The sequence below is a fragment of the Giraffa tippelskirchi genome, chromosome 12 (assembly GCF_054371585.1).
Source record: "Giraffa tippelskirchi isolate mGirTip1 chromosome 12, T2T-mGirTip1v1.2.pri, whole genome shotgun sequence".
In the NCBI taxonomy this organism is placed as follows: domain Eukaryota; kingdom Metazoa; phylum Chordata; class Mammalia; order Artiodactyla; family Giraffidae; genus Giraffa; species Giraffa tippelskirchi.
Window position 1 is genome coordinate 17,408,490 of NC_137286.1, and position 15,710 is coordinate 17,424,199.

The 15,710-nt window shown below is 34.1% G+C and overlaps 1 protein-coding gene across 3 annotated transcripts in view; it reads right to left on the reverse strand.

Moving 5' to 3' along the window:
* Window positions 1-487: 487 nt before the first annotated feature.
* The window catches only part of LRFN5 (leucine rich repeat and fibronectin type III domain containing 5), a 984,773-nt gene continuing 969,550 nt past the window's right edge, over window positions 488-15,710 (reverse strand). For 2 of the 3 annotated variants that reach the window (XM_081547234.1, XM_081547233.1), the window contains 3 exons: window positions 12,627-13,333; window positions 6,028-6,071; window positions 488-875 (listed from right to left, as the gene is read on the reverse strand). In XM_081547234.1, the coding sequence (XP_081403360.1) occupies window positions 858-875; window positions 6,028-6,071; window positions 12,627-13,333 (769 nt within the window). In that variant the 3' untranslated portion in view covers window positions 488-857. Of the gene's footprint in view, window positions 876-6,027; window positions 6,072-10,643; window positions 11,081-12,626; window positions 13,334-15,710 lie in introns of all 3 variants that reach the window. The other variant, XR_014070505.1, reaches the window with a different exon arrangement.

Consider the following 15,710-nt stretch of genomic DNA (forward strand, 5'->3'; position numbering starts at 1 on the left):
TAAGTAAATTTTTAAAAATGTAAACTATATATAGAGAGTTTATATATATATATACACACACACACACACATATATATATATCCAATGGAAAACTGGAGAAATGGGCACTTATAATGAAACATAAGACCTAAAATTACTAAAATCTCTTTGCCTTTGCTCTCCAGAAAAGCAATGAATCAGTTTGGATTAATTACAATACACCTACCTTGATACTTTCTGAAATTCCAGTAGGAGATCTGTCTTCCCTTTCTGTTACACTGAAGAATAGAAATTTTCATAAAGCTCTTTAAATAGCTGTACTGCCCTCCCATAGAAGTGGGTGCACTTTAGTCATGGAAGAACTAGTTCCAGTATTATACAGCAATTTGTGATCCCTTAAGGTTTTGTACTACATAGATGTAAAATAGTATTGTTAGTTCCTACCATCATCACTTCACCATTCACACTTGAAGCAATTGAGGTTTCCACAAATCAGGCAATGTGCAGATTCTGTCATAGTAAAACATTTATTTGTTAAAGTGATATAGATTATTCAAGATTCTACAGTCTTAAATCATGGATGGCAATGTAACATGGATTGATACAGAACTCGATGCCAAGGTAGGCTTTTTTTCTTTCCTTCTTTAAAAAAAATACTTGTAGGCCAGAAGAAAAAAAATTTGGTTTTAAAAGGGGATGAACCATGGTCTGATAGAGCCAGTTCTGCGGCATCAGAGACTTCTGCTTCGGCTCCTGCGGACAATTTCTTCTAGGATACCAGTTCAACAATTAGCCTTTGTGAATTGAACGATTTTTAAATTTTATCCAGTAAAAATATCAGTAGCAATTTTTTTCAGGAGAGAGAGAAGTGGTGCTCTTCAGATTAACTCCGGCCTCTGAAATGAAATAAAAAGAAAAAAAAAAGAAAGAAAGAAAGAAAACACATAGCTAATAAGATTATTGTGCTAGTAATCTAGACGTTACTGAACTGTAAGCACCCAGGCAGGAACTTATTGGTGCACAATACTAGGTATACATCTCGATGCTACTTAGATATGCATATCAGCTCTTAAAATGTTTCTTGGTAACTTCAAATTGTTGAATATATTTTTAAAAATTTTATTTTAGAAAGGAACCTAAATGTATTAAGACTAAATAGTTACGCAACTCAGACACAAAATTGAGGAATGGCATTCTTCCTTGCTTTGATTTTCATATTTACATTCTCAAGATTAAAAAAAAAAGATTTTATTCATTAATGCATGCCATTCAGGTTTTAATAAATATTCAAACTGATTTTTAAAATATGAATATTTTAGATGAAATTTGTTCATCACACCTAAAACTTAAGTGATCTCTGCTGCTGCTAAGTCTCTTCAGTTGTGTCCGACTCTGTGCAGCCCCATAGACGGCAGCCCCCCAGGCTCCGCCGTCCCTGGGATTCTCCAAGCAAGAACACCAGAGTGGGTTGCCATTGCCTTCTCCTTAAGTGATCTCTACTTTTTTAATATATTCTTTTGGAAGCTTTGTGTCATTTTAAGGTTTTACAAAATTTAATTATACATTCAACGATAGTGAAGACTATTAGTTCTTCTTTATTAGTTCTTCACCTGCAGGACAAATAAAATAAATGTGAAAACTGACATTTATTCACAAGCAGAGGAATTTCACAGTTAATATGATTTTGAAAGAAAAACATAAAAAATCATTTAAAATATTTAAAAAACAAACTGTGAAAATATTTTTCTCTAATGAATGGGTTCTCAGGACTCATGGCTTTAAAATATGCCTATAAATTCTATATTTAAATATGGAAAAAATTTTTGAGAAATATAGGATTTCATAATATGAAATAGAAGTAATTTTTCTCCTTTCCATTCAAGAACAACTACATTTAATATCATTATTAACAAACTGTGGAATTATGGTTTATAAATAAGCTGCTAATTTTGCAGATTAGGAAACAGCAATCAGTTTTGGGAATGCGACTGTGAATTGGTCTGCCCTGAATCTGCCATTATTGAAATGATGCCATAATATGAGGTTGAATAAAAATTTTATAGGTGAGATTCAAAATAATACTTTTTACTTATTAATAAACAAACTCATAATGATTCCATAAATAATGAAATATGGAACAAAAATTACTAGAGTATCACAAAAGAAAAAGAAGAGACTCTAATAATTATGATAAAATGTTATAAGAAATGAATATACTGAATTTGGGGTAGGTTCAGGGTGTTTTGTCAATGGTCCTCATGTGACAGTGAAAGGGTAGGATGCAAAACACTTCAGTCTTATTAATAGCATTACAAATCAAAGGAGAAATTAAGGCTACCCCAACACTAAAAGAAGAAAAAATAAACTGACATCAAATGGATCTGGGCAACTGTTATTAGTCTTATTTGTAATGTAATTAACACCTATGAAAGGTTTTTCATCTTCTCTAGTCAGGACATCTAAAAAGAAGGAAATGATTTCTAAAGGTTATTGCTGACACTAGTGTTCTATATATATTTTTTCTGTTTTTCTATAATGTTCAAATAAATATGTCAAAAAGTATGGTTTAATTATTGTGAAAAAAAGTTAAGTGTTTCTTACTAAGTGCCTATTCTATTACTCTTTTTTTAATTTACTTGAAGGGAATATTATAGGCAAAAAAAAAGTCCTACAGAACCAAGTATTTTATATCGGTCATTCTTGCTTAGAAAAAGAACATTGGAAAGACATCTGAATCATCTACACACATTTGCTTTGCTGCTTGGTTCTTAGTTCACATGTTTTCCAAACTGTTTTCCCACAGTTATTTTAATACTGCTGTTTATTTCTAATCAACACTAGTAACTTTTCATGCACTTATATATTAATATAAGAGAACTGGATTGTCTAAAAGAACTGGACTCTTCTCATGGTTACTGCATCTGTAGCAGAGATTTTACGACAAAGTCTAAGTTTTTTAAAAAATATTTTGATTGATATATACTAAAAAGAAAGATCAGAAATCAAATATATTGAAACCAGGAAAGAACTGTCTTAAAGACTGGTACAAGCAGTCACAGAATAGTGGCATCTACTGTACATACTGAAACACACATACACACAATACACATTTGTTGGACTGAATACAAGAAATACTTAAATTTTTTTATTTACTTAAAGGCATTTTCAGTATAAATGCAAACTAATTAACTATTCTTACTTAACTGCCAAACACATCGTATCAATTATTTTACCTGATTCATTTTAAGCATAACAATATTTTCAAACACAAGGCTGAATTATATGTAAGTGCCTATTTACTTACAGAGTAATTATCACTGATTCTGCCAATGACTCCTTTCCCCTTTGCTCTCAATTCATCTTAGTGTAATTGGAATCTTATGGTTTATTATAGAAGGATTGCATGTGTTACATTAAATATTTTAAGCTCACTCAGTTTCTATTCACATATAGGAAAAGTCTTAAGGAATAAAATTGACACCAGACATATTCTAATGGAAATGAAATAAATCTCAGAAAAACAGTCATCTTAGCAGTTACCTCGGAGTAAAGAAGAGCACCCACACCACCGACGGGGCAAAACATTTCTGCCCTCTCTGCTCCTTCCTACTAGAGGCTGATGCTATGTTAGGGATTGTGGAATGATCTGTTTAATACTGTCACCTAGGAAACATCTTTTTAAATTAAAAAATGTGTCAAGTTTTTTCTTTTTTTCTTTTTGGCTTATATTATTGTCTGTATACTAAGGAACATTTTAATTTAAATTGAATGCAATAGGCCAATGATTTGGAAATACATTTTGCCACTGGGCAGAAAAAGACATGTATGTTAACATCCTGCAGGAAATATAAACTTCAGCTAAAACTGTATAATCTTTCTCATCCCACTAGCACCCTCCACTGCCAGCCAGAAAACAAAAAAAAAGAAGAAAAAACTATGAGCACAAGGAATCTCTGCCGGCTCTCTACCTCGTTTCATTCACCAGGTGAAGTAGGGCCAACAGTGTGAAAGGCTGTGAGAAGACTCAGAGCACATGGGTCGCAGTCTCTTCACAGGGGCATTACTGCTGGGCTGTGCTGAGAGTTGCAGAAATGATAGGCCTGCTCTTGCAGGAATCGTTTATCAAACACCAAGAATAGTTACACTGAGGTCATATGGTGACTTAAATCTGATAACAGAAGTGTAGCAAGAAATTGGGTGGTGAGTAAATGATGTGTTGCCACCAAATTTTGTTAAAATTCTTCCTTGCCTGAGGGTTTATTTTTCTTGCTAACGCTTGTAGAAAGAAAAAAAAAATACCCAAAGCATGGAAAGAAAGTTGCTATGACATTAGGTTTCAACAAAGGAAGACTCAGCATAAAATTTTAAAAATAGGTGACATATTCTACATATGTACATTCACTATGAAATCTGATACAGACATACATATGTACACAAGAATTTACTACATACAGAAATGACAAATCACTGAAAGATCATGCACCAAGTTAGTAGTATTTATGTCTGAGTAGTGGGTTATGCCAGATTTACATTTTTTTTTTATTTTAAACTATATTTTCCAAAGTTCTCAAATTAATATTATTTTAACACAGGGAAGTCATTATTAGAAATCTTACATACTTATCACTCTGGCAAACCTTTTGCTATCTTGAGTAGCACACAAATTCCCAAGGAGATTCTCTAAATTTTACTTCTAACACTGTGGTAAAATAAAGAAATAAACACAATGAAATGTAAATGGTCCATGAAAAATGAGTACTTGAGAAATTGCTTCAACTGGTAATTGAAAGATGACCAGATTGACTCTCCTATCAAATCCTGATAGAACAGTTAGCCCCATCCTGGATGATGCTTCTCATGGAGAAACCCTGACTTTTTAAACCCTTTTTACGGATATTCTCTTGCAGCACATCTGAGTGTCCAAAGTTGCTTGATAATTCAACATTTTCAAATCAAAGATGGGGGAGAGAGGGAAGGAACAACGGAAGAGGAAAGAAAGAAAGGAAAGAGAGGGAAGGTGGTGGAAAACTGAGGCACCTTCATGGAGGTCAGTTCAGTTCTACTAACACCAAGTACATGAAAGGCACTCTGCTATTGATTGTTTCCAGCAAGCCATCTGTTCATTTTTTTGTAGCTTAGGAATGGAATTCTAATTTCAATAAAGAAATGATGCATGGAAAACATTTTGTTTGATTTGGGATGGAATTCTTTAGGGGAAACCCTTAACAATAGTCCAAGTGATTGCTATCTTTTAAATAAGAAACGGTTAAAAAAAAAAGACCCTTATTTTTACTATCAACAAATAAATCAATGACTTTTTCTATGAACCTTTAAAAGCAGAGTATTTTTTTTTTCCTGTGCCAAATCTTAAGCAAATGGCTGATGCATCCAGCTGTTTGAACAGATTGCTAAAATGCCATTCTGCTCTGGAAACACACTTTCTGATCCAATTAAAATGCAGGAATCAAATACTCATTTGAAACTTCCAAAAAAAAAGAAAAAGAAAGAAAGAAAGAAAACCAAGAAGAGTAATCGGTTGCTGACAAAAGGAATACCATGAATATTTCATGAATAGTCTTTTGCTCCATTGTATAGTGGCTACATTCATTTTAGATAACAGTGAAACACTTCTGTTCATCCACTTTCGGTGAAGCACAATATGTCATCTCAGCTTCTATTATGTGGAGGTCAAGGATATGAGTGAATATATTCCTATCAAGCTACTGTCTTCACGTTTAGAAATATTTATAAAAATACAGATAATACCATGCGGCACTACAAAAGTGACTCCAAAATTACATTGGTATTCCCTTCATTCTTACAATATGAATCAGATATATTCAGTTAACCAAAAATCTGTCTAAATTTAGGAACTGGAAATTCATTAAACCGAACTGAACTTCAGGGTTTGCCATTGAGCACTGAGCAAATTTTAATGGAAAATGTCAACAACTTGCATAAACTAGCAAAATAAAAATTAAAAATTCATTTATAAAATAATATACCCACTTAAGTACTGAAGCATGTGACAGATAACAAGAATCTCACCTGTGTTTCCTGGACAATCTGGTCAACACTAGTCGTCAAAGCATCTGGGAATAAAATTTTCAGCGTCATAAACAATTCATTTTTTATGAAACAGACCTTATAATACGTCTCATTGAAATCTTGGTAAGATTCATCTTAACAAAGGTTTATCTACACTTTTTTTTGTAATAACTCACTAGTTCTTGGGTTAATTATAATTGACTTTTATAATACTTTATAGTTCTCTATGGCTTTTCCCTGACACATAATACATAAAGGCAGAATTTTTAAAAATATTGTTCTAGTTACTAAAATGAGTAATTATCAACATGGAATGCACTTTTTCCTGCAAGAGTTTAATGAGAAAATCGGGCTTCTATTCATTTTTCTTACTCAAAGTTAATTTTAACCACAGAGCTGCATATGATTAATGGAAGGATACATCAAGGAAAACAATCCAAAGCAGGAAATATAGTTTTATCTTATTTACTACACTATGTATAAAATAATCATTTACAATATAAACCATTATTCAATAATCCCAAAGATAATAGCATGCTTTGCTGAGTACCATTTATATTTATATAAAACCCTGCATCTTTATATAGAACAGTAATGTTCTAAATGTAAACATTCTGCCTTTAAATATCCATATGTATATTCCAATTGGCTATAAATGCTTAATACCATTAAATAGCCCTGTAGAGTACATATTCTATTGATTTCCCAAATGTCACATTTTAAAGTCAATACTCTAGTTTTAAAAAGGGACAAAGTATAAGAAAAAATTAGGTGTCTGAGGAATATGTCATTCTAAGTGCTCACAGGTGACTGTGATGAGAATAGTACAAAACAGTTTTTTGATAAAACCTCCAGCGTAAATATTCATAAAAATTTGCAATGATCTCTGGAGATTAGGTTTTACATGAAAGCAATTGTTTGTATTATACAGAAAAAAATAATTAGGAAATTATATTATGGTAGAGCCCCCAGAATATATTTCACAAGCCCCTTCATGTTATTAGAATAATTATTTATTGGACACATTTTGGGCTTCCCAGGTGGCAACAGTGGGACCTGGGAACCCTCCTGCCAACGCAGGAGACAAAAGAGAAGTGGGTTTGATCCCTGGGTCAGGAAGATCCCTGAGGGGAGGACATGGCAACCCACTCCAGCATTCTTGCCTGAACAATCATGTGGATAGAGGAGCCTGGCAGGCTAACGTCCATGGGGTTGCAGAGTCAGACATGACTGAAGCGACTTAGAATGCACAGACATATTTTGGGGGCAGAATCACAATAAATGTCTAGTTCAAGCCTCAGGCAAGAATAAATGTACATCCAGTTTCAAACATGAAATGAAAGAGACCTCAAAAAAAAAAAAAAAAACAAATCTGATAAAACCAATTGTATTTGTAATTTATCTAGCATGGGAGGGAAAGAACTGAGTGATCTGAGTGATCAAAAGGCAGAGCTCTGAAACTGTTACAAAATTCCAGTCACTAATTTTGATTGTTTTCTCTTTTCTTTGTGAAATTTTAAAAGTGAGATAATTTTTATCCATAAATTTACCTCAGCTAACATTTAACTCACAAACATTATAAGGTGAATTATCATTTTTATTAATATTATCATCATTATTACTATGTTTTATTACCAACTGAGGAGGAGGACAAGAAAAATAATCCCTTTCCACCTGATGCCCCTTAAATCCTCTCCCCAAACACTTCACACACACACACACACACACACACACACACACACACACACACACACAAGCATCTGCAACACTGTTGAAGTAGAAAGACTGGACTCTTCCTGAGACTCAAGAGAAGGTTAAACAAAAGGGAAGAGAGTACAGTCTTCACGTTGTCTAATATTAATGAGCACTGCTTGTATAGCATTATACAATGGAATTTGAATCCTGCCATACCAAGAAGAAAATAGACTCTTATCTGCAGTTTTCTTTGAAAAAAAATGCCCATTTACCTTTGCAATTCTGGTACAATAAGATGCTCTATGTATTTGAAATTTTTTAAACTATTAGGATTTTAATGATTGTTTTTAAGTTTGTTATTGTGAATAAACATAGGAGGAAATACTAAATTTTAGGAAGCAAAAGGCTATTGATGTGAATTTTGTGATAATTTTGTATTAATGTGTTCATTTTATAAATGAAATATTAATTTCTTTTTAGCAATACAAGCAATTAAAATAGTTAAAATTTAGTTTGGAAGTACTTTTTGAGGCTTTAAGGTAAAGCAGAAAATGTTGGGTTAGCCAAAAGATTCATTCAGGTGATTCCATAATATCTTAAGGGAAAAACTGAACAAACATTTTGGCCATTCCAATACTTCATGGAAAAAAGATAAGAGATTTCTGTGGATAGGTGGATGACACTTAATTTTCAAAAATTGTTTAAATTCTTGTGGAGAAAGTATGTATCATTAGGATAGTAAAACTGTTGAGTCTATACGTAGCTCACAACAGCTCAAAAACTTATATTCTAAAGCTTTTTTAGTGAACTATTTTAGCAAAGCAGCTAACATCAAGTGCCTAAAAGCATAAAAAAGCTTACTGTGACCTCAACTATTCAAAAATGTATAAAATACATTGTCCTCAGCAAAGATGTCACTATATCTAATTTAAAATTATTGTATTTAATGCACCTCTGTGTAAATCTATTTGTAAGCTAAAAGTAAATGATATTCATTAAACCAAACTTTGTTTCTTTTTAGGATTTTGAAGTTGCTTTGAATGTTTCATTATTCCTTTATGGAACACATATATTGTGTATACTTTTTTCAAAAAAGGCCTATTTTAATAGTGGTTTGACATTTTCAAATTGGAGGACAATTATTCAAAACAAAAGGCAACACGGAGTGAAGTGAAGTTGCTCAGTCCTGTCCGACTCTTTGCGACCCCATGGAGTGTAGCCCACCAGGCTCCTCTGTCCATGGGATTTTCCAGGCAAGAACACTGGAGTGGGGTGCCATTTCCTTCTCCAGGGGAATCTTCCCGACCCAGGGATTGAACCCAGGTCCCCCACATTGTAGGCAGAGGCTTTACCGTCTGAGCCACCAACACAGGAATACATAATATTTAAAAAATGTTTGGAGTAAATATCTGTAAATATATTACTTGTCAGTTTGTTCATGAACAAGCTGAAACCATAGCATAAAATGGCTAAAAATTAAAGAAAAATAATTAAGGACAGAGAAGCAAAAACAACATATATAACCTATACACAGTTAGCAACAACAAACACCAAAACCATATGCTATGGATCACATATACGAATTTGGTTGAAGAAGGAATGTAAGAAATGACACAAAGAAAAACAAGAGGGACAGAATTTCTTGCTTATAGTAATATATTATCTGGATCACAAATTATTGTGCTAATTAATCAAAATTCTGAATACTGAGCCTTCTTCCCTGGCTCCATTCACTTACTAATTCGCCTATCTGTTTGCTCATTCTTCATCCGAATAACTACTGTGTTTAAGATATTATATCAGGTATCTTTAATCACCCCCCAACCTTCCCAAAGATTTATCTTTCAGCCACTTCACACTGGAATGGCCCTGAGCAAAACATTTTCATATACTTATCAACAAGACCAAGTAACAGCTGACCCTCTTGATACGCTAATTTTTGTTCACATCGTTTGTTCAAATAAAACCTTTTAAAAGATAGGAACACAGGCCTTCTTATCATTTCTAGAATAAGTGTTCAAGCATTTGGTTAATTCATCCTAAAAACAGTCTTGTAAAAGCAATAACAATTTAAGTAGTTTCAATGGCTTTAGTCAAACAATAAATTTCACATGGTTAGGTATTATAACATTCTAAATGTTTATGAGAAATAAAAGATATTCAATTAAAGTTCCATTAGAAACATAAGCAGGAAAATTGATTTTTAAAAATGCAAACAACTGGAAAATAGAAAATATGTTAAGTTAATCGGTAGCATGGAGTAGATATACTAAGCTGCTGCCTGTTTTGCGTGATTGCAGCACCACCTTGACCACAGCTTTCATAATGCCAGAGATCCCTTGTTTGGGGATACATTTCTTTAAGTCTTGAAAACTTTTTATATATTCAGGATATTTTAAAACCATGAAGGCATAAACTAGGAAAGGGAAAAATAATATGCTTTTTGTCAATCAGCGCTTTGTGAAGAAATAAGTGATGATAACTGTTTAGTTGAAATTAGTGCATTATTACAGAATAGTGTTGAAAATACATTTCACTTTGAGTAATGCTTTGATTTTACAAAATAATTTCACACAGTGATCGAATTTATTACTCACAAGAGCTGTATTCCTGACCCAGGAAGGCCAATTACATTTTAGAGGTGGGAAAGACAAACTTTAGAAAGGGAAGCAGGGCATAGAAGACATTCAGGAAACACCTAAGGTAGCGAAAACCTGTTAGACAAATTTTTTCAAGACTAACTCAGAAAGCTCTAGCTGCTTTAACCTAATTCACGTTTGAATGTCATCACGATATATTATGTATAAAACGTGCTTTGGTCAAGTCAAAACACCTTCATATGTCTAGGCAGGTGCATGGGACTTAAATTTTATGAATGTTTCCAGCAAGAGGAGACGAAACTAATGATGGACATGCCTCACCTGTCTTTTAAACAGTATCTCAAGTATTCTGACGGAGAAGGCAGGGGCCCCCCTCCAGGACTCTCGCCTGGAAAATCCCATGGACGGAGGAGCCTGGTAGGCTGCAGTCCATGGGGTCGCTGGGAGTCGGACACGACTGAACGACTTCACTTTCACTTTTCCCTTTCATGCACTGGAGAAGGAAACGGCAACCCACTCCAGTGTTCTTGCCTGGAGAATCCCGGGGATGGGGGAGCCTGGTGGGCTGCCGTCTATGGGGTCGCACAGAGTCGGACACGACTGACGCGACTTAGCAGCAGCAGCAGCAAGTATTCTGAAGCAGTTAACAAACTCGCACTCTGTCTTTACCTGACTCCCAGGGAGCGCTCGACATAAAGCGCACGTCTGATTAGGTTACGGCTACAAGTTCTGTGCGAGTTTCCCACGTGATTCGTATTCTCAGAAAAAAAAAACAAAACAAAAAACTAAACAAGCAACAAAAAAAGCAACAATAATAATTAAAAAAACCTAAAGCCCTATTTACTGATCTTTCGTAAAACATCATCAGGTTACAATATAATACTGTAGAAATTTCGAAGAGTAAATAGAGCATTTTTTCTATAGACCTTGATTTCAGTGACTGTCCAAGAATGCCATATTATTAAGGAACAATATTATTGTCTGACTAAATTAAAAACACTTTTTAAAATGATTCCCACTAAGCTATATAATTTGTAATTAAATTTCATCATGTTTTGATTCAAATAATAAATACATTTTCTCTAAGAGAGTAACATTCAAATTCAGAATTACAGAGCAAAAGGGAAAAATAAAACTACTATCTAGTTAATGAACAAGTGACATTATATTGCTTATAAATAGAATAAGAACTCCATTAGAAGATTTTTATTTTACTTGGTGATAAAAATAAATATCTCTTTGATAAAGGCAGTTTTGTATTTTTGTCTCTCTACTTAACTTGCATTAAGAAAAATATAAAGTTCATTCATTCAGCAAATGTATACTGGATGAATGAAAACACCTTCATATTCCCAGGCAGATGCATATGACTTAAAACTGGCCTGTGACTTAAAACTGAATTGACTTTTTTTGATAAATGAAAAATCAATTGCATGTTCTTCTGCTTCCCATTGAAAAAGCAGTGTCATGGATGAGAAATACCACAGAACCATTAAGGCACCTGAACTAACAATGTTGTTTAGAAGGGAACTTATTTTAACACTGTCTGAGTATAATTAATTGAATATTTTATTATAAATAACATAACAACACAGAGTTGTTCTTGAAAATATTTGCCTAAAAACAAATGCCACTGTCATTGAAAGAAAATATACAAGCTACTCATTGAAAAATATCAATCATCCATAGCCGGTAATTTGTAAGACTGGAGGAAATATAATTATTTATGCAAGACTTCTTTTTTTCCTATGACAACTTTCATTTTGTGGTCTGCTACTGCAGAACCTGGAAGCCGATCCTAAAATGGGGAAGGCACTGCTGTCAGCTTTTTCCCTAAACAATTTTAAATATATGACCCTCATATACATATATATGTGTGTATATATAGATGTATACATACATATATGTATGTATATATACACACATATACATATGTATGAAGTAACTATACCTTATAGGATTTATATGCCATGGCTCTATTAGCCATGAATCAGAGAGACAAGACTAGCATGTCAAATTCCAATTTCCTATGTGAGTTCTTGAAAAAAAAATTTCATTAAAAAGAAATAATAGGTTACACAGTGCTTTCCAATATCCACTCAGAATTTGTAAGAGTTGCTTTTCCACTATGCCCATCAGAAGTGCTGGACTGAATTAACATCGTATTCATAGACATGCTTCTTTTAGGAAACAGTCCACAGGTGTTCGGTGAGTTAATATAACAATTGTATTCCTTTAATTCTCCATTCAGGGAGTACCTGTGTCTTGCTCTGGCTCTCTCAGCAGGCAAAGTGAGAAACTTACTTGGCTTTGAATGTGCTCTTTTAGATGCGGGCCCCTCAGAGTCGGGAGGTCGACTAGCTAACTGCAAGGCAGTGGAGTTGTTCCTGTTAACGTTTGGGGACTCAACATTTGTGACGGCTTCACTCTGTGGTTCGGCACTTGGTTTTGTGCCAGTCTTTCTTTTCTGCTTTTGGGACACAGAAGTGCTTGAAGTCCAGGTAGGAGGCAAAGCAGAGGTAGTGGAAGAGGAGTCCTGACTTGAACACGTTTCTGACGGTTGTATCACATTGTCACTGGCAACTTTACAACACTGGGCATTCTCTTCATGCCCCACAGCTTGTTTGGACACAGACTGGGGCAGCATCCCACTGCAGCCTTGAATTTGAGCCCCATTTGTTTGAGAGTAGACGTTGCTGACCTTGGTGACCTTGTGTTGCCCATTATTGTTACAAACCTTATACCGGATCATTAGAATGATGATGAAAACCAGCACAGATGCTACAATGATTCCACCAATAATAATAATCATGGTGCCTCCCAGAAACTGGGACTGCATGAAATGGCACCGCACGTAATCCTGTTCCGTAGTAAACTGGATGCATCCCACGACTCTTGTGGCAGTGAGGGAAGTGATGCCATCATCATATATTGCCAAGACACACAAGTCATACATAGTTCCAGCAGCCAGGTTATTGACAAGAAAAGTTTTGCTCGTAGGAGGTATCATTCTGAGGGACAATGGAATTTGTGTTAATAATAAAAACACAACAGATATACACACAGAGTCATTATGACTTCAGTTCTGTTTCATTTCAGTACTCATTAAGATAAGCACATTTATAACAGATATGAAATATGAGAAAATGATCTAATCTTATATTTACCTACTTAAAATGGCAAAAAGTCATTGTTGGATTCTGCATTATATTAATGGTGCCTGCAACATAGCTTGACAAGCTTACTAATTACACTGTTTGGCAAAGCAGAACTCCTAATAAAAGCCACTGCTAAAAAATCATTTATGACAAATTGCTTTTGAAAGGTGTGACTGTGACATTATCTGACTACTAAACAAATCCATTTAGCACTTACAACACCTCTGTGACTAAAAGCCAATTTGAAGGAAGGGAAAACACTGACAATCACATTAGAAACCAGATTGGAAATGCAATTCAGAGTATTTACTTTCCAAATCAGTTATAAGCTACTATCGAATGGTACCCAGTAAATCTATCTTTAATAACTAAGATAATTACTAAGCTTAAAGTACTTGATTCAACCCCCTCTTACATCTTCAACACTCGGGTCCCAGTATGTTTCTATTTATTAAATGAGGTTGATGAAAATGCATGAGAAATATTATCCTAGAATCATGAACAGGGCAGAATGGTTGAACCAGAGCATAAATCCCTTATCTTCCCCATTGTGGGCTTATGAAATTGTTTTCAGAACATGATTTGTAAATTTGGATATGAGTTTAGGACATCTCTGAATCCACTGTATCACAAAAGTCTTCTGTAGCTCCTATTCTCCGCCACTTTTTTCTCCTCCTCCATAGCAACCATATATGACTAAGATTTCATTTGGAAAAAAAGGCTTGAAACTCTATTTTTTCTCTGAAAGAGTTTGAGAAATTTCAAGACTCGGCAATGCTAATCTGTTATATTTAAATAATGTGTCCTAAATGTACCGAGAAAATTTTAGGTCAGAGTATGTATTTGTTGAAATCACTACCATTTAGTAAGTGCACGAGAAATACTAGAGAATTACTAGTGAGAGTAATTACTAGTAAAAATGAGAATTACTAAGCACTTTATATGTATTGTTTCATTTTTACAAGGACAGTATGAGGCAGGCATTATCACTTCTATACACGTGACAAACATTAGGGTCAGGAATTCAAGCACTTTCCTCAGGGTCATAGAGAATTTACTTGTCATGGCAGGATTAAAATCTTACAACTTGGAAAACAGAAACTGACCTATTTCACAGAGCTAATGTTTAAAGTATACAGACTATTTAGCAGCTACAGGAAAGAAAGGGGTAGGGGTGTATGCTCATCTTTGACTATGGGTTAAATGATCCACAGCCTAAGTGAAAAGCTGAGTATGATAACAGCAAACTAGTTTACACTAATATATATACGTCATAGTCTATATCCCTGTATATTTAGTGATGAGAGAGATATTAGAAAACATTTACTCCAATCTCTTCCTTTTAAAGATGAGAAAATTGAAACTCAGTCAGGTAGAACCTTGCCTAGGGTTGGTCACATGGCTAGTTAGATCAGTTTTGTTTTTTCCTACCAGCCCATGTTAATTTTTTAAAAAAATTTTTCTCTCATTTCCGTACATACGTGAAAATCAAATTAACTTTAAGAATTCATCTGGGTGTATAAGAACTGATTTGATTTTATTTCAGAAAAGCTTAGAGACTGTGTATGTATGTATATATATATGTATATATACACACACACACACACACACACACATATGTTTTAAAGCCATAATTTTTAATCATTTCCTAGGAATAATAGTAGTCTGATCACAAGTGAAATTATATGAAAAGGTAAAAATGTATATTTCCAACTGAAAATTGGACCAGATGTGACTATAAATCAATGAGGCTGAACTTCAGAAAAACATACCAGAAATTCTTTAAGTCAGATGCAAATTCTCCACCAATGTCCATACCCAGAGATTATCTACTTAACTCTACTGATTCACTGCTCAAAATACTTATAAATATTCTCTTTGGAACTGTCTTAAGAACCAGTGTATATGAAGCAACACACACACACATAACTCAACCACTCAAAAAATCAGTCTCATTATTTTATAGTTACATCCTATTTCTGACCAAAAATGGCAATACCCATCTTGATCACCCACCTTATTCACAAGACTTGGCTCCAAATGGCTTTTGCTTGTTTCCAAATTTCAAATTCACCCTCAAAAGACGAAGATTTGCCACCACTGAGGATATTCAAAATAGTATGACGAAGGTTCTAAAGATAATTCCAAAAGTGCTTTGAGCAATGGCAGCGTTATTGGGATAATGGTATAGCCTCCCAACAGGACTTCCTTGAAGGAAAGAACACTCACG